This window comes from Kogia breviceps, chromosome 4, assembly GCF_026419965.1.
Source record: "Kogia breviceps isolate mKogBre1 chromosome 4, mKogBre1 haplotype 1, whole genome shotgun sequence".
In the NCBI taxonomy this organism is placed as follows: domain Eukaryota; kingdom Metazoa; phylum Chordata; class Mammalia; order Artiodactyla; family Physeteridae; genus Kogia; species Kogia breviceps.
Window position 1 is genome coordinate 182118457 of NC_081313.1, and position 21438 is coordinate 182139894.

The 21438-nt window shown below is 61.4% G+C and overlaps 3 protein-coding genes across 7 annotated transcripts in view; 2 read left to right on the forward strand and 1 right to left on the reverse strand.

Annotated features, from left to right (window-relative positions):
• Positions 1 to 3132, forward strand: part of SBNO2 (strawberry notch homolog 2) — a 43491-nt gene extending 40359 nt beyond the window's left edge. Inside the window, exons 24-32 of one of the 2 annotated variants that reach the window (XM_059061047.2) lie at positions 110 to 218; positions 322 to 396; positions 487 to 630; positions 708 to 802; positions 875 to 967; positions 1125 to 1256; positions 1497 to 1573; positions 1673 to 1863; positions 1972 to 3132. In XM_059061047.2, the coding sequence (XP_058917030.1) occupies positions 110 to 218; positions 322 to 396; positions 487 to 630; positions 708 to 802; positions 875 to 967; positions 1125 to 1256; positions 1497 to 1573; positions 1673 to 1863; positions 1972 to 2450 (1395 nt within the window). In that variant the 3' untranslated portion in view covers positions 2451 to 3132. The remainder of the gene's footprint in view (positions 1 to 109; positions 219 to 321; positions 397 to 486; positions 631 to 707; positions 803 to 874; positions 968 to 1124; positions 1257 to 1496; positions 1574 to 1672; positions 1864 to 1971) is intronic. The other variant, XM_067033240.1, reaches the window with a different exon arrangement.
• Positions 3133 to 4212: 1080 nt separating this feature from the next.
• GPX4 (glutathione peroxidase 4) lies at positions 4213 to 6667 on the reverse strand. 2 transcript variants are annotated; one of them, XM_059060156.2, is made up of 7 exons: positions 6496 to 6667; positions 5398 to 5492; positions 5176 to 5320; positions 4891 to 5042; positions 4755 to 4779; positions 4536 to 4595; positions 4213 to 4463 (listed from the first exon to the last, which is right to left on the reverse strand). In XM_059060156.2, exons 1-7 carry the CDS (start codon positions 6577 to 6579, stop codon positions 4431 to 4433), a joined length of 594 nt encoding a protein of 197 aa, XP_058916139.1. In that variant the 5' UTR covers positions 6580 to 6667; the 3' UTR covers positions 4213 to 4430. The 2 variants fall into 2 exon arrangements, with proteins under 2 accessions (XP_058916139.1, XP_066889343.1); XM_067033242.1 differs by lacking the exon at positions 6496 to 6667 and adding an exon at positions 5714 to 5980 and having other exon boundaries at positions 4214 to 4463.
• A 5922-nt stretch (positions 6668 to 12589) lies between these two features.
• On the forward strand, positions 12590 to 20315 carry POLR2E (RNA polymerase II, I and III subunit E). 3 transcript variants are annotated; one of them, XM_059061797.2, is made up of 7 exons: positions 12729 to 12866; positions 14403 to 14577; positions 18290 to 18405; positions 18838 to 18918; positions 19357 to 19415; positions 19521 to 19599; positions 19718 to 20315. In XM_059061797.2, the coding sequence occupies exons 1-7, from the start codon at positions 12810 to 12812 to the stop codon at positions 19781 to 19783; spliced, it is 633 nt and encodes a 210-aa protein (XP_058917780.1). In that variant the 5' UTR covers positions 12729 to 12809; the 3' UTR covers positions 19784 to 20315. The 3 variants fall into 3 exon arrangements, with proteins under 3 accessions (XP_066889354.1, XP_058917780.1, XP_066889353.1); XM_067033253.1 differs by lacking the exon at positions 18838 to 18918 and having other exon boundaries at positions 12590 to 12866; XM_067033252.1 differs by lacking the exon at positions 19357 to 19415 and having other exon boundaries at positions 12740 to 12866; positions 19474 to 19599.
• The last annotated feature ends 1123 nt before the right edge of the window (positions 20316 to 21438 follow it).

The following is a 21438-nucleotide window of genomic DNA, read 5'->3' on the forward strand; positions in this document are numbered from 1 at the left end:
TACCCGGGGGCGGGGGGGCAGGAGAGGAGGGTCCTCGGGGTGCCAGGACCCCGAGACCTGGGGTGCCCCAGCCTCTGACACGGCCCGCGGCCCTCACCCCTCCCCACAGTACGGCGCCCGGGCGCTCAGCTGCGTCCTCACCACCATCCTAAGCCAGACAGAGAGCAAGGTGCCACTGCCCCAGGGCTACCCTGGAGGGGACGCTGCCTTCTTCCGTGGTGAGCTGGTGGACCCTCCCCACAGCCCCGGGGAACACGGGTGATGAGGGGGAGCCCCCGTGGGCTGGGGTGGGCGGGCGTGCGAGGCTCTCCCTCCCCACAGACATGAAGCAGGGGCTGCTGTCGGTCGGCATTGGTGGGCGCGAGTCCCGGTCCGGCTGCCTGGACGTGGAGAAGGGTGAGTCCCACGCCCCCGGCCCCGCACCTCCTGGGTGGGCGTACAGAGAGGGCCAGCCAGACGCAGGCTGAGGTCCCCTGTCGCCAGCAGACTGCTCCATCAGCAAGTTCCTCAACCGCATCCTGGGGCTGGAGGTGTACAAGCAGAACACGCTCTTCCAGTACTTCTCCGACACCTTTGACCACCTCATCGCTGCGGACAAGAAGGAGGGCAAATACGACATGGGCATCCTGGGTGAGCCCCGCTGGGGACGCCCTTTCCCCCGGGCCCGGGCCCCCAGACCAGCCACTGACCCCGCTCGCCCTCCCCAGACCTGGCCCCCGGCATCGACGAGATCTACGAGGAGAGCCAGCAGGTGTTCCTGGCCCCCGGGCACCCGCAGGATGGGCAGGTGGTCTTCTACAAGGTGAGCGGCTGCACCGGCCCGCCCCGCCCCCGCCCCTCACCCCCACCCCCCCTGATGCCCGCGTGCCCGCAGATCAGCGTGGACCGCGGCCTGAAGTGGGAGGAGGCCTATGCCCGGTCGCTGGAGCTGATGGGTACCCACGACGGCTTCTACCTCTCCTACAAGGTGGGCCCCACAGCGAGCCCCCGGCTCCCCACCATGGGCGGGCCCCCGGCCGGTGGGCCGGAAGGGGAGGGCGGCGGCCCGCGCGGGCCCACACGCCGTGGGGACCCCTGCCCGGCACGTGCGGCGCAGCCGCAGCCTCACGCACGCCCCCCCTCAGGTCCGTGGCAACAAGCCCAGCTGCCTGCTGGCCCAGCAGAACCGCGGCAAGCTGTTCGCCGTGTACAAGCCCAACATCGGGCGGCAGAGCCAGCTGGAGACCTTGGAGAGCCTGTGCCGGAGGTTCCACCGGGTAGGCCCCGACGGCCCCCCACCGTGCCGGCCCCGACGGCCCCCCACCGTGCCCCCACTGTGCCCCTGGTGCGCCCGTCTCCTGCAGCCCCCAGGCCAGCCCTCCACCTCGGTGCTCCGCCGCCCTGGCCTCCAGGTGCAGGATGTGCGGGCCGGGACCTTAGGACCTCCCGTTCCCCGCCTGCGCGCTGGGGAGCGCGGACAGGCTGCAGTCCAGGGGCTCAACCGGCTGTGTCCGCAGGTGACGGCAGAGGAGGCCAGAGAGCACTGGGAGAGCAGCTACACCTTCTCACTGACGCACTGCAGCCACACCACGTGGTGAGGGCCCAGGGCGGCCTGCGGGGAGTGGTGGGGGGGAGTTGAGGGGGCTCGGCCCACGCCCGCGCAGCAGCTGGCTGAGCCGTGGTCCCCGCGCAGGAACCGGCACTGCCGGCTGGTGCAGGAGGGCAAGGACTGCGCGCAGGGCCTGCGGCTGCGACACCACTACATGCTGTGCGGGGCGCTGCTGCGGGTGTGGGGCCGCATCGCCGCTGTCATGGCCGACGTCACCAGCAGCAGCTACCTGCAGATCGTGCGCCTCAAGACCAAGGACAAGAAGAAGCAAGTTGGTGAGCGGTGGGCGCCGGGGCCGCCGGCAGGGTGGGGGAGTGGGGCGACTCGCCCCGCCCCGCCCCGCCCCTCGGGCCCTGACCGCCGGCCCCGCCCCCACCCCGCAGGCATCAAGATCCCCGAGGCCTGCGTGCGCCGCGTCTTGCAGGAGCTGCAGCTCATGGACGCGGATGTGAAGCGCAAGCAGGCGCACGCCCGGGGTCTCCCCGCGCTGCCGCCCGCCCCACGCCCGCTCGCACTGCCCTGCGGCCCCGGCGAGGTCCTGGACCTCACGTACAGTCCGCCGGCCCAGGCCTTCCCGCCGCCCTCGCCCTTCGCCTTCCCGGCCCCGGCCCCCGGCCCCGGCGGCCTGCTGCTGGGTGCCCCCGACGCCCCGACTGACCCCGCGGCGCTCCTGCACCAGGGTTGCGACATCAACTTCAAGGAGGTGCTGGAGGATATGCTGCGCTCCCTCAACGCCGCGCCGCCCCCTGAGCCCCCCGGCCCGCTGGGCGCCGGCGGGGGGGCAGCAGGCGTGCCGGAGGGCAGCGGGGGCCCCGAGCGGCAGAGCGTCATCCAGTTCAGCCCCCCCTTCCCCAACTCCTAGGCCCTGGGGCATCCTTCTCGCACGAAACTTATTTATCTATAATAGGCGCCCTGTCTGTACCAGGGAAGCGGGTGGTGAGCAGGGCTAACACCCCTGCGGACTACTGAGAGGAGCAGGCGGGGCCAGGGGCCCTTCGTCCGGCCTCCCGGGGCCTCCACTGCAGTGCCTTCCCGCCGGTGCCTGGGCAGACCCTCGAGACGCTGCCGGCCCCGGGGGTGCCCTCCGAGCCCTGCCTGCTGGGCAGTGGCCATGCGCAGGCCCCACTCAGGACACTCAGGGGCCAGGCAGGGCCTGGGGTTGGGGTCCTCCTCTGTGCCTCTGTCCTCTGCTGCCCCCTCCAGGCCGGGGTTGGGGCTCGCACCCCACCCACCTTACCAGGCCCGCTCTGGCCTGGATCCCTGAAATCCACAAAACTGGGTGCCCCAAGAGCTGGAAACTCAGGAAACCCCCGGTGCTCAGGGCCCCACCGCCTCTGGGGGGCTCCGTGGGGCAGATCTTCTATTAATATATGCAACCCCCTCCCTGCTCTCTGTGCCCTAAATTATTGCCCAGCCACCTCTCCCAGGGCCTGGAATCTCCTGCGGAGCTGGTGGGTGGCCCCCTGGTTTCTATGTGTATTTATAATGAATTCAAGTGTATATATGTAAAGAGATCTTTTTTAAATATATGTGCCTTTTCACTACTTCCCAGGCTGTCTGCTGCTCTGGCCCGCAGGGACGGCGGGGAGGGGGCGTGTGGTGGGTGGTCCCGGGAGGCTGCTGGCCCTCCTGCTGCCTCATCCCCCACGGTGCCTGGCCTTCTGGATGACCGGGGCTGGGCTCGGGGAGACACCCGCCCCACGAGGCTGTTTGTCTACTGCGTGCTCCTGGCACCAGGATAGCAGGCCAGCTGCCTCTGAACTGGCCGTACCAGGCCCCAGATGTCTTGGAGCAGACACTGCCGCCTCCCACCCGCCGAGCCGTGAGCCGCCTGGGCCCGTCGCTCAGAACCCTGTGTTCAGGACTGCAGGCTCTGCCTTGGTTTCTTCCGTCTTCCTCAGGGTGTTTGTCGGTTGAGGCAGGCGGGGCAGCCTGGGGACAGGAGATCCCAAGAGCTGGGCCCAGCGGGGAAGGCAGGACTGGACGCCAGGCCCTTCCCTGGAAGCTGTGGGGAGCGTGCCCGGCCTCTGGCCCGGAAGTGGGAGGGGGCTGCCCCCAGCCAGGAGGCCCCGGTAGAAGCAGGCCCTGGTAGAGCGGCTCAGCCAGTCTACAGCTGTGCTCCCCCCACTCTCACCAGGAAGGCTCTCTTGAGCTGCAGGCAGGCAGGCTGTGCCCACCAGCCCTCCTGGGGGGCTCTCTCTGCAAGGTGAAGCCCGTGGGCAGGCCTGGCGCAGACTCCACGTCCCCACCGCGAGGCCGGCTTGGTGCCCAGCTGGGCCCGACGCCCGGCTCAGGTGCAGTGGGCCTCCAGCAGGCAGGACCACAAGGCCCAGGTCGCCTGACCCTCCCACCTGGGCACACAGGAGGAAACCGAGTCCCCCCCGCGGGCCTAGAGCAGTGGACCAGTCAGGAGGCGGCATCTCCGCCAGGATCAGCTCCGACCTGGCTGGGCTGAGGAGATTAGCAGCAGGGCGGGTGCAGCCCTCTGAACCCAGAAGGAATTCCACCTCCCACATTCCCCCTCCCCAGCCTGGGGAGCCGACTATACCTGCACCTGAGCCCAAAAGGGCCTGGGACAAGACACCCCCCCCCAACCCCCCAGATAAGTAAAAGCAACAAGCAAGTCAACTTGTATTGTGTGTTTTATTCCCACCAGGCAGCAGGGGGTGGGGCTGCCGAGCGTGAGCCGGGCCGAGGGGCCTTCCTCCGGCAGGGGTGCACGCCGGGTTCTCGGGTCTCCCCCACCAGGGGCTGGTTTTCAGGCAGACCGTCATGGACGCCGGGTAGAAGGCTCCGAGGGGCACAGGCAGCAGGCTCGGGTCGGGGGGGCACACTTGTGGAGCTAGAGGTAGCATGGCAGGTCCTTCTCTATCACCTGCGGGGGAAAGGGGGTCAGGGGCGCCTCTTCCCAGGGCCCTCCCGGGCAGGCTCCCCAACAGACACCTACCAGGGGCTCTTCCATGGGACCATACCGCTTCACCACACAGCCGTTCTTGTCAATGAGGAACTGCGGGGGAGGCCGTGTCAGGACCCGAGGCCACCATGGGGCTGGGGTGAGCCAGCAGTCCCCATGCACCGCCCCATTTAGGTCAGGGCCAGGGACCCTCGAAGCAGCCCAGCTGTGGCTGGGTCTGTCCCCGTCCCCCAGGCCCCCAGCATGCCTTACCTTGGTGAAGTTCCATTTGATGGCACTAGAAGAGAAGCGTGAGATCGTGAGGAATCCCGTGGCAGGTGCAGACCCCCCATTGCCCCTGGGGAGCCATCCTGACCCCCCCCGCTCCCCGCCCCAGCCCCCAACTCACTTTCCCAGAATGCCCCTCCCCTTGGGCTGGACTTTCATCCACTTCCACAGTGGGTGGGCATCATCCCCATTCACACAGATCTTGCTGAACATGTCGAATTTGACGTTATAGCCAGCAGCGAACTCTTTGATCTCGGTGTCACTCCCTGGCTCCTGTGCAGACAGGGGTGCTGGGGTGAGTGGGGAGGAGCCTGTACCCCTTTGGCTCCCACTTCCACAGAGAGACCCTCTCCCCACACCCACACACAGGGACACACAGGGACATCCAGGGCCAGCCATGACGTACCTGTTTCCCGAACTGGTTGCAAGGGAAGGCCAGGATCCGTAAACCACTCTCAGCGAATCGGGCGTGCAGGTCGACCAGCTGAGTGTAGTTTACCTCTGTCTTGCCTCATTCCGAGGCCACATTGGTGACGATGCACACGTAGCCCCTGGAGGCGGGACGAGGCGATCAGGTCATGGCCGCGACCTTCCCCCTGCTCCCTCCACCAAGTGGGCAGGTACCCACCGGTACTTGTCCAGGTTAACCATGCGCCCGTCGATGTCCTTAGCTGAGAATTCGTGCATGGAGCGAGCACAGCGCCAGTCGTCGCGGGACGCGCACTGCAAGGCAAGGGCGTGTCGAGTGGCCGTTGGACCTCGGGGTCTGGAGCCCGCGGCCGCCCGGCCCGCTCGCCCGGCCCGAGGTGCCAAGGGAGGAAAACCGGAGCAAATAAAAAGGGAGGCTTCTCCTCAAAGGCGCACGCTCCACTGCACAGCAGGGCACATTTGACCGTAGACACTGAGACCCAGGAAGTGTTCGGAACCCCGCCAGGTACGCCAGCGGGTGGGGACGCCGCCCGCGGGTGTGGAGGCCCCGCGCGCACCGGGTCTTGGGACTCAATGCCGCGGCCACTTTCCCCGGCCGCGGACCCCACCTGCCCAGGGCTCTTGGCAGTCGGCGGAAGCCGGGAGCGCGCCCTCCTGCGACAGCACGCTCGAGCCCTCCGCCTCCGGGGGGCTCGGCGCCGCCGCCCGGCCAGCAACCGGCGCCGAAGCCTGCGACGAGCCGGGGAGCCGGCGGCTGCGCGGCCCATGCCCGCCCGTCTCCGGCTGCACCTGTGCCCACCGAGCGCCGCGCCCGGGGGACAAAGGGCCGGTAGCCAGGGGCGCTGGGCCGCTCTGTGACGCCACCGCGCGGGGCCCCGGGGCACGCAGGGTGGGGGAGGGGCAGTGACGCCCCGCGGCGCGTGATTCCGGATTTCCACCCCGTCTGACACCCCCGCTCGCCGGGCCGCAGGCGGGGCTCCAGTGGCTAACGACACCTCCCCCAGCTGCCCCGACGCTGCAGCTTCTGTGCGTCAGGGGCGCCCACCCGGGGGTCTCGACCGCCCAGCCCTGTCCCTGGCTCCCCCGGACGCGGCCCCCGCCCCCCACCGAGACTCTGACCGTGACCCCGGCCCGCGCGCTACCCACGGCCCCGACGGCCGCGGACGGGGCGCCGAGCGCTCTTTGCGCACCCGAAGCCGGCGGCCCCCCGTCCAAAGTCGCCGCGGCCCCGCGCGCCTGAAGGCAGGCCGCGCGCCCGCCCAACGGCCCGCCCAACGGCCAGTGGCACCGCGCTCACCATGGTGCTGGCCAGGCCGGGCACGGCCAGGGCCCCGCACAGAAGCGCTGGCTTCAGCAGACGACACAGGCGGTTGAAACTCATCGCGGAGGCGGCGGTGGCTCCCCGGGAGGCAGCGCTCCTCCCCTCTCCGAGCCGACCAATGGACGCGCGCTGGCGCGCCTCGCCTCCCCGCCCTAGGCCACGCCTACCAGCGCCCTCGTTGGTTGGATGCGTCGGCTCTGCAGACGCGTGCCTGTGCCAGCCAATAGGAGGACGGGGTGGGGGTGGGGGCCTGGCTGGGCGGGGCCGGGGCCCGACGGCTGTTTTCGTCGCTGTGACTGCGCATGCTCGTTGGCGGGTGGGTGGCAGCGTCGACGCCGGCGGTGTGGGGAAGGCTTGCGAACAGTTATTTGCACCGAGGGATGCCCGACAACTAGAGATACTACTGGAAACCCGTGGCGCGGGGGAGGGCGAGGGGTGGTGGGGGCTGGCTCGAGCTCTCAGAAAACTCGCCCCAGCTCATTGCAAACTGTCTTTGGGGTTTTGTTTTTAATGTAAATAAAACCACGCTGGGTGTCGGAGTCCCCCCACTAGGGCTGCGAGGTGTCGCTGCGAGGGCCTGGGGGTCACCTGTGGCGACAGCCCCGGACGGCGGCGTCCCTGCTGCAGGGTGCACCGTCAGCACAGAGCCGAGTGTCGCCACCCTTGGACACCGCCGCCTTAGCTGCTTATATAAGTGACACGTGAGCCCTGGGGAGGGCCGTTAGCAGTTACCCTGTGATCCCGGCCCCCTTTCTCCTGGAGGACGCGCAGGTGTGTGCTTAGCAAGGAAAGCGCAATCCCAGAGGGATCTGTTGTCATTTGCAACGTGACACAGCGTGCGGTTCGGGATGGGGCTCCCGCTGGCTTGGCTCCAAGTTCATTTCCACTCGAGGCTCAGGCGTTTGGCCACCGCCCAGAGAGCAGACCCACCCCATTCTCGGGACCTGAGTCACGGAATTCCACACCAGCCTGGCTGCCCCCACCCCCAGCCGTGGCTGGACGTTGACCTGCGGCCAGGAGGGTGTTGTGCTGCCCGTGAACTTCTCTCTCCTTGGACCCTCCCGGTGAATGTTTCTGCAGAGGCTTTGGGGGCAGGACTTTCGGGGCTGGGGTTCTTTGGGGGAGACAACGAGCCCCCAACCCAGGCCAACCCAGGGCTTAGACGGCCGAGTTTGGTGGCAAAGGGGACAGGATCCCCGGGGCCAGGTTGCTACGTTCCTTCCTTGCCCAATAGCCTTCACGTGCTTCTCCCTCTCAGACTGGTCACGAGGGGCCGGCGAGTTCTGAAGTCGTTTCACGTGCTTCTCCCTCTCAGCCTGGTCACGAGGGGCCGGCGAGTTCTGAAGTCGTTTCTTTGCTGGGAGCTCCCATTATCTCACTGGGTGCCTCACTTCTCAGGAAACCCCCCCTCACTTCCGCCCCCTGGCAGCACTGGGTGTCAGGCTACCCTGGTGAGTCTGAGTGGCCCTCGGGAAGCCTCAGCTGTTCCCAGTTTCCCTTCAGCTGGTATCTGTAACTTTGTCGTGAAGATGGCCACCAGCTAGCTAGTTACTTGAGGGTTTCCAGAAAAACAGCTCAGGGCGACCTTCCCTCCCCTTGGAGCTCACCGAGGGGGAGAGATGAAGCAAGGCCTCACCCCATTCCTGACTTCAGGCCAGTTACAATAAGAGCAGAACTGGGCAGGATGAGCTGCCCACTGTGGTCTGGTAGGGATTTATGCCTGGGTTTCACCACTTTTCCACACTTTCCCCACTTTACAGAGGAGCAGTGAAATCCTGGGGAAGTCTCAAGGCTCTGGCAAGGCTCCCCTGTGGTGGCCAAAGTGCCTGTGTCCCCCAGTGGGGTCGCTGAGTTGCCCACCAGCCAGAGGCCTTTCCAGAACCAGGGCCTGATTTCTTCTTAGAAAAAAAAATGTTTTTAATTGAGTAAAATCCACATAACATAAATTCACCATTTTAACCAAAGTGTGCAATTAAGTCATTTTTAGTATATTGACAATGTTGTGGAACCATCACCACTATCTAATTCTAGAACATTCTCACCACCCCAGACAAACCCCGTCCGCATTTGTAGTCACCCCCCCAGCCCCTGGCCTCCACCGTCTACTTCCTGTGTCTATGAATTTGACTTCTCTAGGAACCTCATTAGTGGAAGCAGACAGTACTTCACTTTCTGTGACTGGCTAATATCATTCAGCACCCCAAAAAGTAACCCCCTGTCCCCATTACCAGTCTCCTCCAGCCCCCTACCCCAGCCCCTTACAACCATGAATCCACTCTTTGTGGATTTGCCTGTTCTAGACGTTTCACATCATGTACTATGTGGCCTCTTGTGTCTGTTGTCTCTCATTGAACATCACGTCTTCCGGGTTCATCCACGTTGTACTAGGCTGAGCTGTACTGCTTCTCTCCTTTTCATGCCGAGTAATATCCTCCTATATGAACGGACCGTATTGCGTTTATCCATTTGTCCATTGATGGGTTGTCCCACCTTTTTTTTTTTTTTTGCGGTACGCGGGCCTCTCACTACCGCGGCCTCTCCCGCCGCGGAGCACAGGCTCCGGACGCGCAGGCTCGGCGGCCACGGCTCACGGGCCCAGCCGCCCTGCAGCACGTGGGATCCTCCCGGACCGGGGCACGAATCCGCGTCCCCTGCATCGGCAGGTGGACTCTCAACCACGGCGCCACCAGGGAAGCCCTGTTCCACCTTTTGGCTTTGTAACACTGTACAAGTTTTAGTGTGGACATATGTTTTTATTTCTGCTGGGTATGCACCTTGGAGTGGAACTGCCCGGGTCACATGGTAAATCTGTGTAACTGTCTGAGGAGCTGCCAGACTTTCCCACAGCCACTGGCCCACCTCACATCCCCACCCAGGAGTGTGAGGGTGGTGGCCTGATTTCTTTTTGGTTTAAACATTTATTTTATTGGAGTATAGTTGATTTACAAAGTTGTGTTAATTTCTGCTGTACAGCCAAGTGATTCAGTTATACATATATAACTTTTAAAAAATTTTATTTTATTTATTTATTTATGGCTGCGTTGCGTCCTGGTTGCTGTGTGTGGGTTTTCTCTAGTTGTGGTGAGCGGGGGCTACTCTTCATTGCAGCGTGTGGGCTTCTCATCGCAGTGGCTTCTCTTGTTGCGGAGCATGGTCTCTAGGCACGGGCTTCAGTAGCTGTGGCACGCAGGCTCAGTAGTTGTGGCTCGCGGGCTCTAGAGCACAGGCTCAGTAGTTGTGGTGCACGGGCTTAGTTGCTCCGTGGCATGTAGGATCTTGCCACACCAGGGCTTGAACCCGTGTCCCCTGCACTGGTAGGATTCTTAACCACTGCGCCACCAGGGAAGCCGGGTGGCCTGATTTCTGACCCTTGGGCTCTGCCAGTTGCGCCGCATGGTGGCAAGGTTCCAAGGAGAAAGCTGCCACTCCTTATGCTGTTGCTGAGACCACAGGGTCACAGGCGGGATTCTGAATCATGGGCCTTGGGGTTGGACCCGCCTGCTACTGTGAGCCCCTTCTCCTCTCTTCCCTGCCCCCAAGAACAGCAAGGCTACCTAATGTCCCCTGTCACTCGCACCTGGGCCCTCCCCCCTTACCGTCTAGGCCACCCTCTGGATCATCCAGCAGTTCTGCCCCCTCCCCCACCCAGATTTGCCCATCACCTAGACCGACACCCTTTGTCCTGCCTTAAACCCACTCCCACTCTGGACCCTCTCCCTGTCCCCCCCGCTACATCCACATCTCCAATACCTTTCCTCCCATAAACGCCTCCCCCAGCTGGGCCCCCTCCTTGGGTCTGCCCTCTGTGGTCACAAACAGTGTCCCCTTGGCCAATCCCCTGCTCAATCCTCAGACCTGCTTTGACGGCTGTTCCGTCCCTCCTCCTTCCAACAGCTGCTTCACTGGGCTCCTGGACACCTGGCTTCCACCCACCCTCTATTTTTTTTTTAATGTTTATTTATGTTTGGTTGCATTGGGTATTCGTTGCTGTGCCTGGGCTTTCTCTAGTTGCGGCGAGCAGGGGCTACTCTTGTTGCGGTGCGCGGGCTTCTCATCGTGGTGGCTTCTCTTGCTGCAGAGCATGGGCTCTAGACGCACGGGCGTCAGTAGTTGCGGCTCACGGGCTCTAGAGCTCAGGCTCAGTAGATGGGGCGCACGGACTTAGTTTCTCGAACCCGTGTCCCTGTGTTGGCAGGCGGATTCTTAATCACTGCGCCACCAGGGAACTCCCTCTATTCTATTTAAGAAGCCTTAAGTATTGCCAGCGCTGCAATCATCAGCCAAGTACCTGTGCAGTGCACGCTGTTCTTGTCCCTGTTCTACAAGTTGGGGGGGGGGGGGGACATCGAGGCACAGAGAGGTTAAGTAATATGCCCGGGTCACACAGTCAGTACTGGAGCCCAGGTGGCCACACCCCTCTACCTTCTGCTCTTTCCTCCCCTCCTCCCGGCCTCTGAACAAGGTAGGCAAGCCTCCCTCCTGGCCTCCGATCTGCTCATTGATCTCATCCAGGCTCCCAGCTCCTGTCTCCACTGTACACCCACAACACCCACGTCTGTCTCCACTCCAAGCTCATCCCAAGTTCCAGACTTTTATCCCACTTCCCCCGGATGTGTCCCCTTAGGGTCCCCCGGGAGCCCCAAGCTCACCACATCCAAGACCCCCTCCCAAGCCGCCCCACACTTTCCCACCAAAGTTGCTCTCCCTCCTCGGCCCACCTCTGTGTCTCTCATCTCCACGTCCCGTCCACCTGCAGATCCTGTGGGCACTGCCCTCTGGACACCATGGACCTGCCCGCTGCACGCCCCTCCCTTGGAGCCATACCTATCTCTGGCCAGGATGGTTTTCCCCAGCCCCCTCCCTGGTCTCCCTGCTTCTGCCCTGCAGAGATGCTGAACATGGCTGCAAACCTGAACTTTTCAACCCAACCAGCAAGGCCTCCCAGGATCTGCCCCACCTGACCCTCTGACCTCTTCTCCCACCCCTCCGCCACCACTGGCCTCCTTGCTGCCAACACAACCAGGCATGGTCCAGCCTCAGGGCCTTTGCACACACTGCACCCCTGCCTGATACACTTTTCTCCAGACATCCCCACGGCTCCTACCCTCTCACCCTTTGGGTTTTTGCTGGAAACTTCCTTGACCACATTTTTTTTTTTTTTCTGACCAAGCGGCTTGTGGGATCTTAGTTTCCCCCACCAGGGATTAAACCTGGGCCCTCGACACTGAAAGCCCAGAGTCCTAACTATTGGACCGCCAGGGAATTCCCTTCTCTGACCACATTTGGGACTGCAAACCTCCCGTCTCCCTCAGCCTGCTCTATTTCTTCTTCCACAGCATTGTCACCTTCTAACATACTTTATCATTTACTTATTATGTTCACTGCTTCTGTCCCGTCTCTCCCTGGCATGTAAGGGTGCTTAGCTTGTTTTGTTCACTGTCCCTGTGGTTGCTCATTAAACATTGAATCATTGAATGAATGCATTACTGAATGAGAAGTTACCGATGCAGGGGCACTGGGCTCGGCAGGGGTGGGCAAACCTCCTGTACGAACTCGGGGGCAGGGGCAGATGCGGATTGTAAAAACATGCACAGTCTTGGGGGCTGTGGGGTATCCAGGCAGGGGCTGGGCTGGGGCCCACGGGACAGGAGAGGGGGAAGACAGAGGTGGGAGCATTTCATAAGCACCAGGAACTATTCCAAGCTCCTCCCAAGTACGACCATCTCCTTAGATCCCCAGCTAACCCTCTAAAATGGGGACACTTTATTTCCATTGTACAGAGGGGAAACTGAGGCTCGGGGGCATTAAGTTGCGTGTAGCCCTGAGCCAACTGAGAAAACCCCCTACAGTTGGATGCACAAACACTCATGGAGCGCCTCTTAGGCTGCCCGACGGTCCCGGGGTGCTGAACAGACCCCTGACCCCGTGAAGGCCTCAGTTTCCCCGCCCACACTTCGCCTCTGTTCTCTGGATTCTAAACGGCCCTCCCAGGCGGGCATTGAGCGGAAACTACAACTCCCGAGGGGCCTTGCGGTCAAAGCCTCGCGAGAAGTTCCGAGGCGCGGGTGGCGGTGCTGGTCTCACGCTTCTCGCGCAGCCAACCGTCGCTTTAGTAAGGCTCGGGCTGCCCTTGGCGCTGCCGTTCCAGAAGGTCGCTGCATTCAGGCATTCGCCGGCGACAGCCCTGCAAGGGGAGGGCGACGTGAGGGGGCCTGACCGGGGCTCGGCGCAGGTGCAGTGGGCGCGGGTCCTGCCGGGCGCAGGCGTAGTGAGTGCAAGCGGCGGCAGCCATGGACGACGAGGAGGAGACGTACCGGCTGTGGAAGATCCGCAAGACCATCATGCAGGTGAGCAGCGCGCTTGGCGAACGCGGTGAGAGCGAGCCTCGCTCCCCCAGGCTAGCCAGGCACGCAGCAGCCGGGGCGCGGACGGCGGGTGCGAGGCCTAGAGGTAAGAATGAGCCTCTCCACCCCCGGCCGCGCGGCTGGAGCGGAGGAGTCGGGCTCGGGCTGGGTCCCCGGGGCGGGGGTTTGCGGGGGACGGAGGCGCGAGTCCAAGAGCCCCCCGGAAGGGGGTCAGGGTCTCGCTCGAGCTGGAGAGAGGGAGGGCGGCAGACGCTAGGCCGGCGCGTGTTTGTGTCCATGGAAGTTTCTGATGTTACCTACTGGGGTTCTTGAATTCCTTAATCAGTAGAAATTGATAGCAGGCCAGACGAGAAATTCAAGCCAGGCTCTATTGGAGTTTGTGCTGCAGCATGAAGTAGCGAAAACAAGCAACAGGTGCCCTTGCTCCAAGGAGGGCGAGCTGGTGTCTTAAATGGGGTGAGGGTGGGGACGGGTCCAGGGGTCAGGCCGGAGGGGTGGTTTGGAGGGGTCTGCCCACCCCCTTGGTGGTGCTGTGTGCAGGGATCATGCCCAGTGCTATGCTTTTGCTCCCAGCTCCTCAGAAGTGGCAGTTGGGTTCTCGGCCTTTTTGTATCTTGGTCCTTGCTTGCTCCTACTGCGCATGTGCTTAGTTATTTCTAGTCCCTTACGTATAGTTTCTGGGTTTTCTGTTGCTGGAGGAGACATTTGCCCAGGTGCAAGGGCTTCAGCAAAAGGTCCCAGGTCTCAGACTGTCTTATCGGCACCACCTCAAGTGCATAACGCAGAATCGCGGGGTCGTGGGGGTGGAAGGAACCCTGGTGGTCTGGTCTGACCGCTGTCTGGGGGCTACTTAGATGTACCAGCCACGAACTGTGAATTACTCGGACTGGGTCAGAGTCATACCAGCGTTCTCTGTGTGCCTCGTTCTTTAAGCCACCCCGTGGGAGGGGACCAATGTGATGCCACGGAGGCTTGCGGCCTTGATCCAGAGCACCCACCCTCCCGGGAATCCTGCTGGGCTAAGGCCGGGTGGTGGCCCCCAGCCTCTCTGCCACTTTGCAGAGCTGCCCAAAGACAGGGTCGGAGCAACTGTGCTTCTGGCTGACAGTGTCGGGGGCCCCTGGGAGAGGAGACCCAGGGCTCTGGAGGGAGACTTGGCCGAGGAAATGGGGTGCGGGCAGGGCTGGGCTGAGTAGCGATTCCAACCTTCCTTTCTCTGTCTGGGTCCTCATCTAGTCCATGCAATCAAATAGCCCCAGTTTCTGAGGCAGGACCTAGAACTGCTGACCCTCAGGCCTTTGCCTGGTTTTCCAACCAGCGTCTGCCCAGCCAGCCCAGCAGCAGCCTCCCAGCCAGCTGTCCTTGTCTGCTCCAGACCCTGGGGCCTGGCTCTGCATTCAACAGCCCTTCTCACGTCCCAGCTCTGTCCCGGTCTCCTCCGCGGTGGCCTCGCCTACCCCGAGCTCTTGCTGCCATCCCCCCTCCGCCCTGGGGTCACCTGGTTCTTTCTTTTTGCAGCTGTGCCACGATCGTGGCTACCTGGTGACCCAGGACGAGCTGGACCAGACGCTGGAGGAGTTCAAGGCCCAGTTTGGGGACAAGCCCAGTGAAGGGCGGCCTCGGCGCACAGACCTCACGGTGCTGGTGGCCCACAACGACGACCCCACTGACCAGATGTTCGTCTTCTTCCCAGGTGAGGGGCAGCTCAGGGCCAGCTCTTAGCGGCCACCTGCCTTGTGACCCAGAGGCTGCCTGCTCTCATCCTTCTGCCCCCTCGCCCTCCTTGCTGTGGGGACTGCTTTTCCGGCTTCCTCTTCTCGGTCACCCTCCCCGTTCTCTCTTCCTCAACCCTTTTCCCTGACCAAGGTTATCACGGGCCTCCCAGCTGGGCCCCTGGGTCCTCCCTGCCCCCACCCGTCAGCCCAGCTCCTGCTCCCAGCGCCTGCCCTTCCTGCACTGCTGCAGGACTCCCGCCCTGTCTCGCCCCTGCCGGATCCCCGCTCGCCTGCCTGCTCCGTGTCCATCCATCGTCCCTGGTGGCTGAGCTCAACTGCCTTCTCTTTGGGAACCCAGTCTGAGCCCCGGGTTGAGTGAAGACAACACCCCCCCCCCAAGGGTGTCGCAGGACCCCTGTGTTGCTCTGTCTTCGCACATCCTACACTGAGGCCGCCTGGCTCTAAAGCCCCAAAGGTTAGGGAACCTTGTTGGGTCATGAGCACCTTGGGGGCCCGCCCCGGTGCCTTGAATCGAAGGGGTGGGCGGAGAACGCTTGCTCAGCAGACCCAGGTGCCTTGAATCGAAGGGGTGGGCGGAGAACGCTTGCTCAGCAGACCCAGGTGCCTTGAATCGAAGGGGCGGCAGAGAACGCTTGCTCAGCAGACCCCGGTGGCGCTTGTTAAAAAAATTTGTTTTGTGGAAGTACAGTTGATTTACAATGTTGCGTTAATTTTTGCCATACAGCAAAGTGACTCAGTTATACATATATATATATATATATGTTTTTTTTCCTATTCTTCTTTACTATGGTTTAATTCCAGAATACTGAATATAGTTCCCTGTGCTATATAGTAGGACCTTGTTTATCCATCTTAAATATAATAGTTTTTATCTGCTAACCCCAAACTCCCAATCCATCCGTCCCCCACCTCCCTTCCCCTTGGCATCCACACATGTGTTCTCTATGTCTGGGAGTCTTTCTGTTTTGTAAATAAGCTTATTTGTATCATTTTTTTAGATTCCACGTATAAATGATATATGATATCTGTCTTTCTTTTCCTGACTTACTTGGCATAGTTTGGTAATCTCTAGGTCCATCCATGTTGCTGCAGATGGCATTATTTCATTCATTTTTATGGCTGAGTAGTATTCCATTGTATATACGTACCACATCTTCTTTATCCATTCATCTGGACATTTAGGTTGTTTGCATGTCTCGGCAATGGTGAATGGTGCTGCTATGAACACTGGGGTGCGTTTTTTTTTTTTTTTTGGTGGTACGAGGGCCTCTCACTGTTGTGGCCTCTCCCATTACGGAGCACAGGCTCAGCGGCCATGACTCACGGGCCCAGCCGCTCCGCGGCATGTGGGATCTTCCCGGACCAGGGCACGAACCCGTGTCTCCTGCATCGGCAGGCGGATTCTCAACCACTGCGCCACCAGGGAAGCCCTATCTTTTTGAATTATAGTTTTGTCTGGATATATGCCCAGGAGTGGGCTTGCTGGGTCGTATGGCAACACTGTTTTTAGTTGTTTTTTTTTTGTTTGTTTGTTTTTAACATTGATTGGTTTGTTTATTTATTTATTTATGGCTACATCGGGTCTTAGTTGCAGCATGTGGGATCTTCACTGAGGCATGCAGGATCTTCCATTGCAGCGCACAGGCTCTTCAGTGCAGCGCATGGGCTTCTCTCTAGTTATGGCATGCGGGTTTTCTCTTCTCTAGTTGTGACATGCAGACTGCAGGGCGCGTGGGCTCTGTAGTTGTGGCGTGCAGGCTACAGAGCACGTGGGCTCTCTGGTTTGCGGCACGCAGGCTCTCTAGCTAAGGTGCGTGAGCCCTCTATTGTGGCGCAAGGGCTTAGTTGCCCCGCGGCATTTGGGATCTTGGTCCCCTGACCGGGGATCAAATCCATGTCCTCTGCGTTGGAAGGTAGATTCTTAACCACTGGACCACCAGGGAAGTCCCCTCATGTCTTGCATTTAAATCTTTGAGCCGTTTTGAGTTTATTTTTGTATATGATGTGAGGGAGTGTCTAACTTCCTGGATTTACATGTGGCTGTCCAGCTTTCCCAACACCACTTGCTGAAGAGACTGTCTTTTCCCCAGCGTATATTCTTGCCTCCTTTGTCGAAGATTAATTGACCATAGCTGTGTGGGTTTACTTCTGGGTTCTCTGTTCTGTTCCATTGATCCATGTCTGTTTATGTGTCAATACCATGCTGTTTTGAAAACTGTAGCTTTGTAGTATAATTGTAAGTCTGGGTGAGTTATGCCTCCTGCTTTTTTCTTTTTCCTGAGGATTGCTTTGGCAATTCTGGGTCTTCTATGGTTCCATGTAAATTTTAAGAGTGTTTGTTCTAGTTCTGTGAAAAATGTCATGTGTAATTTGTGCTGGGTCTTAGCTGCGGATCCATGAATTGCTTTTTTATGTTGAGATATATTTCCTCTATACCCACTTTCATAAGAATTTTTATCATGAATGGATGCTGAATTTTATCAAATGCTTTTCTGCATCTGTTGAGACAGTTGTGTGGTTTTTGTTTTTCCTTTCGTTTATGTGGTGTAACACATTGATTTTCATATGTTGAACCATCCTTGTGACCCTGGGATGAATCTAGGTGGCACTTTTAAGAAGAGCGTCCCCTGTGTGTGAAACATATTTATTGTAGACTTTGGTGCCTAAGCTCATGCCTCCCATGGTGCCATCTCGGGGGTGGGGCCACCTCACTTCCTGGTCTTTACTGACAGTGTGGGTGTCCTGCTCTCTCAGATGGGCCGCGGCACAGGGTTGAGGTCCTTGCCTGGGTTAGTTTGCACGGCTGCTGTAACAAAACCCCACAGACCAGGGGAATAAACGGACAGTGCTTCTCTCCCAGTGCTGGGGCCTCTCGCTGGTGTGTAGACCTCCGTCTTCTCCCTGTGTCCTCACATACTCGTCCCTTCCTGTGTGTCTGTTTCCTGATCTCTTAAGGACCCCAGCCTCACGACCTTGTGTTGCCGTAATTACTTTTTTAAAGACCTCATTTCCAAACACAGTCTCATCCTGAGGTTCCTGGGGGTCAGCACTCCAACAGAGGGACTTCGGGGACAGGGCACTGCCGGTCGGTGGAGTGGGGTGTGAGGAGAACGGCAAGAGGCAGTGGACGTGCCGCACACGGACTCCGGGGCTGCCCCAGCCGCCGACCTGCTGGGCTCCTAGGGTCCAGCTGTTCTCTCGTGACAGGCCCCAGGCCCCACACGCTGCCGAGACCGTGAGGACCCCTGGTGCTGGCAGTGAGGAGCTGGGTGGGCTGTCTCTGTGCTGGGACCGTGCTCCCTGGGTCGTCTCACCTCCGAACACCCCAGCCCTCATCTCGTGGGCCCCCGGACTAAACAAACCGCTTAGTCTGGGACTTCCCGAACCCCAGAACTGCTAAGGCACTGCACAGTCCCAGACTCCCAGACCCCACTTCCAGAAAGAGGTCCCTTAGGTCCGGGGCCCAGGGCACCTTTCAGCTCCCACGTGACATGCAGGCAGCCAGCACCCTGTTCTGGGACCGGCAGCCCGGTTCTCACTCTGCAAACGGGCGGCAGAGGCCCCAGTGGGGGGGTGGCACTGCAGCGTCTTGGCGGGGGGGGGGCTAGAACCCAGGCGCCGGGCAGGGCGTGAGGGGCCAGCATCTGCCAGCCTGTGCTTGGTCTGCAGAGGAGCCCAAGGTGGGCATCAAGACCATCAAGGTGTACTGCCAGCGGATGCAGGAGGAGAACATCACGCGGGCCCTCATCGTGGTACAGCAGGGCATGACGCCCTCCGCCAAGCAGGTGGGTGCCCGCCGCCTCTGGTCCCCGGCTGTGGGTTGGACCGGCCTGAGTGGAGGCTGGTGGTTGGGACAGGCAGCCGGCGAGCACCTTTGCCCCCGTGCGAACAAGGGGACACAGGCCGTGGGGTCCAGGGAGGGGCTGCCGCACCAGCTCCTGGCAACTCTGGGAGCATTTTGACAGACGGGCCCTCACCCTTCTTGCAGTGAGACCGAGGCCTCGGTAACGTGCCGAATGCCTGGGAGGGGCAGGGTGGACTTCTCCCCAGGTGGAAACCCTACCCACCGGGGTGGGTTTTCCTGATGTGTGACGCGGACCCGCGCAGCGTCCCGGGTGCCAGCTGCCTGTGAGGAAGGGCGGGGTGAGTGGGCCCAGGGCCAGCGCAGGGGGCAGGTGGCCGCCCCGGCTGAGCCTGAGGGTCGGCGCCTCTTCCAGTCGCTGGTCGACATGGCCCCCAAGTACGTCCTGGAGCAGTTTCTGCAGCAGGAGCTGCTCATCAACATCACGGAGCATGAGGTAGGCGGGGGCGGGACTGGGGGCCCGCCTCCCGCTCCACAGGCCCCTCACCGGTTCGGGGTCGGGGGACGTCCAGGGCTTGGGGAGGCGAGTCTGGGAGCCCCTTCACGGTGGAGAGAAGATGGGGCAGGGTGTCAGTGTGTGGCCCCTGGGCCAGGAGCAGCTGGGGCCTTGCTAGGAGGGCAGGTTCCCAGGCCCACCCAGCCCTGTGGAGTCAGGAGCTTGGGGTGGGTGGAATCTGCATGTCCCCAGGAGCCTCGGGGCTCCGGGATTGTGCCCTGCGACCCATCTGCACGGCTAGGGGTGTAGGCTCCAGGACCCCCGTCCCAGTGTGGAGACAGGACTTGCGCAGATGCCTGGGGCCCACGCTGCACCCCTCCTCTGGAGGGCCTGTGGGGTCTGTCGCAGCCCTGTGGAGACCAGGTTCTCTTCTCACAGCTGGTCCCAGAGCACGTTGTCATGACCAAGGAGGAGGTGACGGAGTTGCTGGCCCGGTAGTATCCTTTCTGGCCCCTGGCCGGGCCCGGCTCCTCTCCCCTACACCTCTCCCCGCAGCACCCCCAGTCAGTCCAGCGAGGCCTTTTCCCTGACCTGCTTCTCAGTAAACTCCGAGAGAACCAGCTGCCCAGGATCCAGGCGGGAGACCCCGTGGCACGTTACTTTGGGATAAAGCGAGGGCAGGTGAGAAGACCCTCCCAGGGAGGAGCTGGGCCCACCTCCAGCCCCCTTCAGAGCCCAGGCTTCTGAGCAGGGCACGGGGGTCCCGGGAGCCAGCGCACCTGCTCTCTTGCCTCTGCAGGTGGTGAAGATCATCCGGCCCAGCGAGACCGCAGGCAGGTACATCACCTACCGGCTGGTACAGTAGCAGCCCGACGGACAGATGAGGCGAGAGGGCGCCGAGGGCCTGGTGTGGGCGGCCGTCCCAGCCCTGTGAGTGAGCCCCGCCTGTTACGTGCTCTGGAGGGAGCTCACTGCTGGCCGCCCCCTCTCTCTCGGCAAGTCCCTCGGGGGACGGAAAGGTGGGCTGTGACGACCCACCAGGCCGGGAGCGTGGTGGCCGGCTGCCCGGGGGCGTCCGCTCCTCCTGGGAACCTCGCCTCTGCTCCCCTGGGCCCCAGGGTGGCCCGCCTTGGGCCTGCCTTTCCTGGCCTGAGGGTCCCTGTGGCCTCTCCTGGGCTCCTGGACGCTGAGCCCCACCCTGGGTCCCACCGGACGGTGCCTTGGGAGGGGCCAGGATACTGCAGGGCGGCCCCCAGCTCCTCCCGGCCTTCCCGCCGTGTCCCCCCACGGTGGCCCCGATACTGCCTGTCTGGGCGCTCCGAGGGCAGCGGGGAGTGAGACCGATTGCTACGGAATGCTGCGTGTCTTACAGAATTAAACATATCTTGAGTAAATAAGCTAAATTCTCTGAAAGACCAAGGTGGAATGTCTACCCGGTTTGCTGTGAGCAGCCTTGCTCGGGCTTCTGGCCCCTCAACGGGGTCTCGGCCCACTTCCCCCTGGTGGAGCTGTGAGGGAGGGGCTCCAGTGCCGCCTTCAGCTTTGCTTCTTGGTGCTTTTCTTGCATAGAAGTTTGGATCAAAGTACCCCCTCTCCCCTCTACTAATTTCAGAGGCCTCCTACCCAGGCTAAGCTCAGTTGTCTGTGTTTTTGTTTAATAGCTTCATTGAAGTAGGATTTACATAGCATAGGGTCCACCCATTTAAAGTGTACGGTTCTGTGATTCTTAGTGTGTGCACAATCGGGCACCCGTCGCCACAGTCAAGTTTGGAACATTCCACCCTCCTAAAAAGAAAGCCTGTCCCTGTCAGCAGTCTCCCCCCACCCCCCTCCCGCCGCCGCCAGCCCCTGACAACCACGAATCTGGCTCTGGATCTGCCTGTTCTGGACGTTTCTCATCGGTGGAATCACACGCCGCGTGGCCTTCTGTGTCTGGCTCCTCCCTGGGCGTCGTGTTCTCAGGTCCGTCCACGCGGTAGCGAGCGTCGGGGCTTCACCCCTCTTCAGGGCCGAGTGATGCTCCCGTGTGCGGAGGGACCCGTGTTCGTTCTCCAGTCGATGGACGTTCGGGCTGTTTCCGTTGGTTGGTGGCTGTGCGTCGTGTTGCTGTGGGCGTCCCGGGACGAGGTGGTGTGTTTGTGTTTATTTCTCTGGCTGTGGGTGTGCCTTGGAGTAGAATTGCTGGGTCCTGCAGAAGCTCTCGTTTCCTTTGGAGAGACAGGCTGTCTCCTCCGCGGCTACCCCGGTTCCTGTTCGCGTCTCCACCTCCTCACCGGCGCTGGGTCTCGCGGCCTGGGGGTGAGTCTCTGTGGTTCACGTTCGCTTGCCGGGTGGTGAGCGCCTTTCCCCGGCTCGCCGGCCGCCTGCCGGTCACCTCGGAGACGTGTCCGTGCGCAGGGCCTCTGCCCCTTGTTTAACTGGGTTCTCTCTGCTGAGTTTTAGGGGTTCCTTAGATATTCTAGGCTCAGGTCCCTTATTAGACACACGCTTTACAAAAACGTATTCCCACTCTGTGTTATG

Excerpts from the sequence above, each read along its gene's own strand:
- POLR2E (XM_059061797.2), top strand. The coding sequence starts at position 12,810 with ATGGACGACGAGGAGGAGACGTACCGGCTGTGGAAGATCCGCAAGACC. Across the intron at positions 14,578-18,289 it reads GATGTTCGTCTTCTTCCCAG|AGGAGCCCAAGGTGGGCATC; the intron begins GTGAGGGGCAGC and ends CTTGGTCTGCAG. Across the intron at positions 19,416-19,520 it reads ACGGAGTTGCTGGCCCGGTA|TAAACTCCGAGAGAACCAGC; the intron begins GTATCCTTTCTG and ends CCTGCTTCTCAG.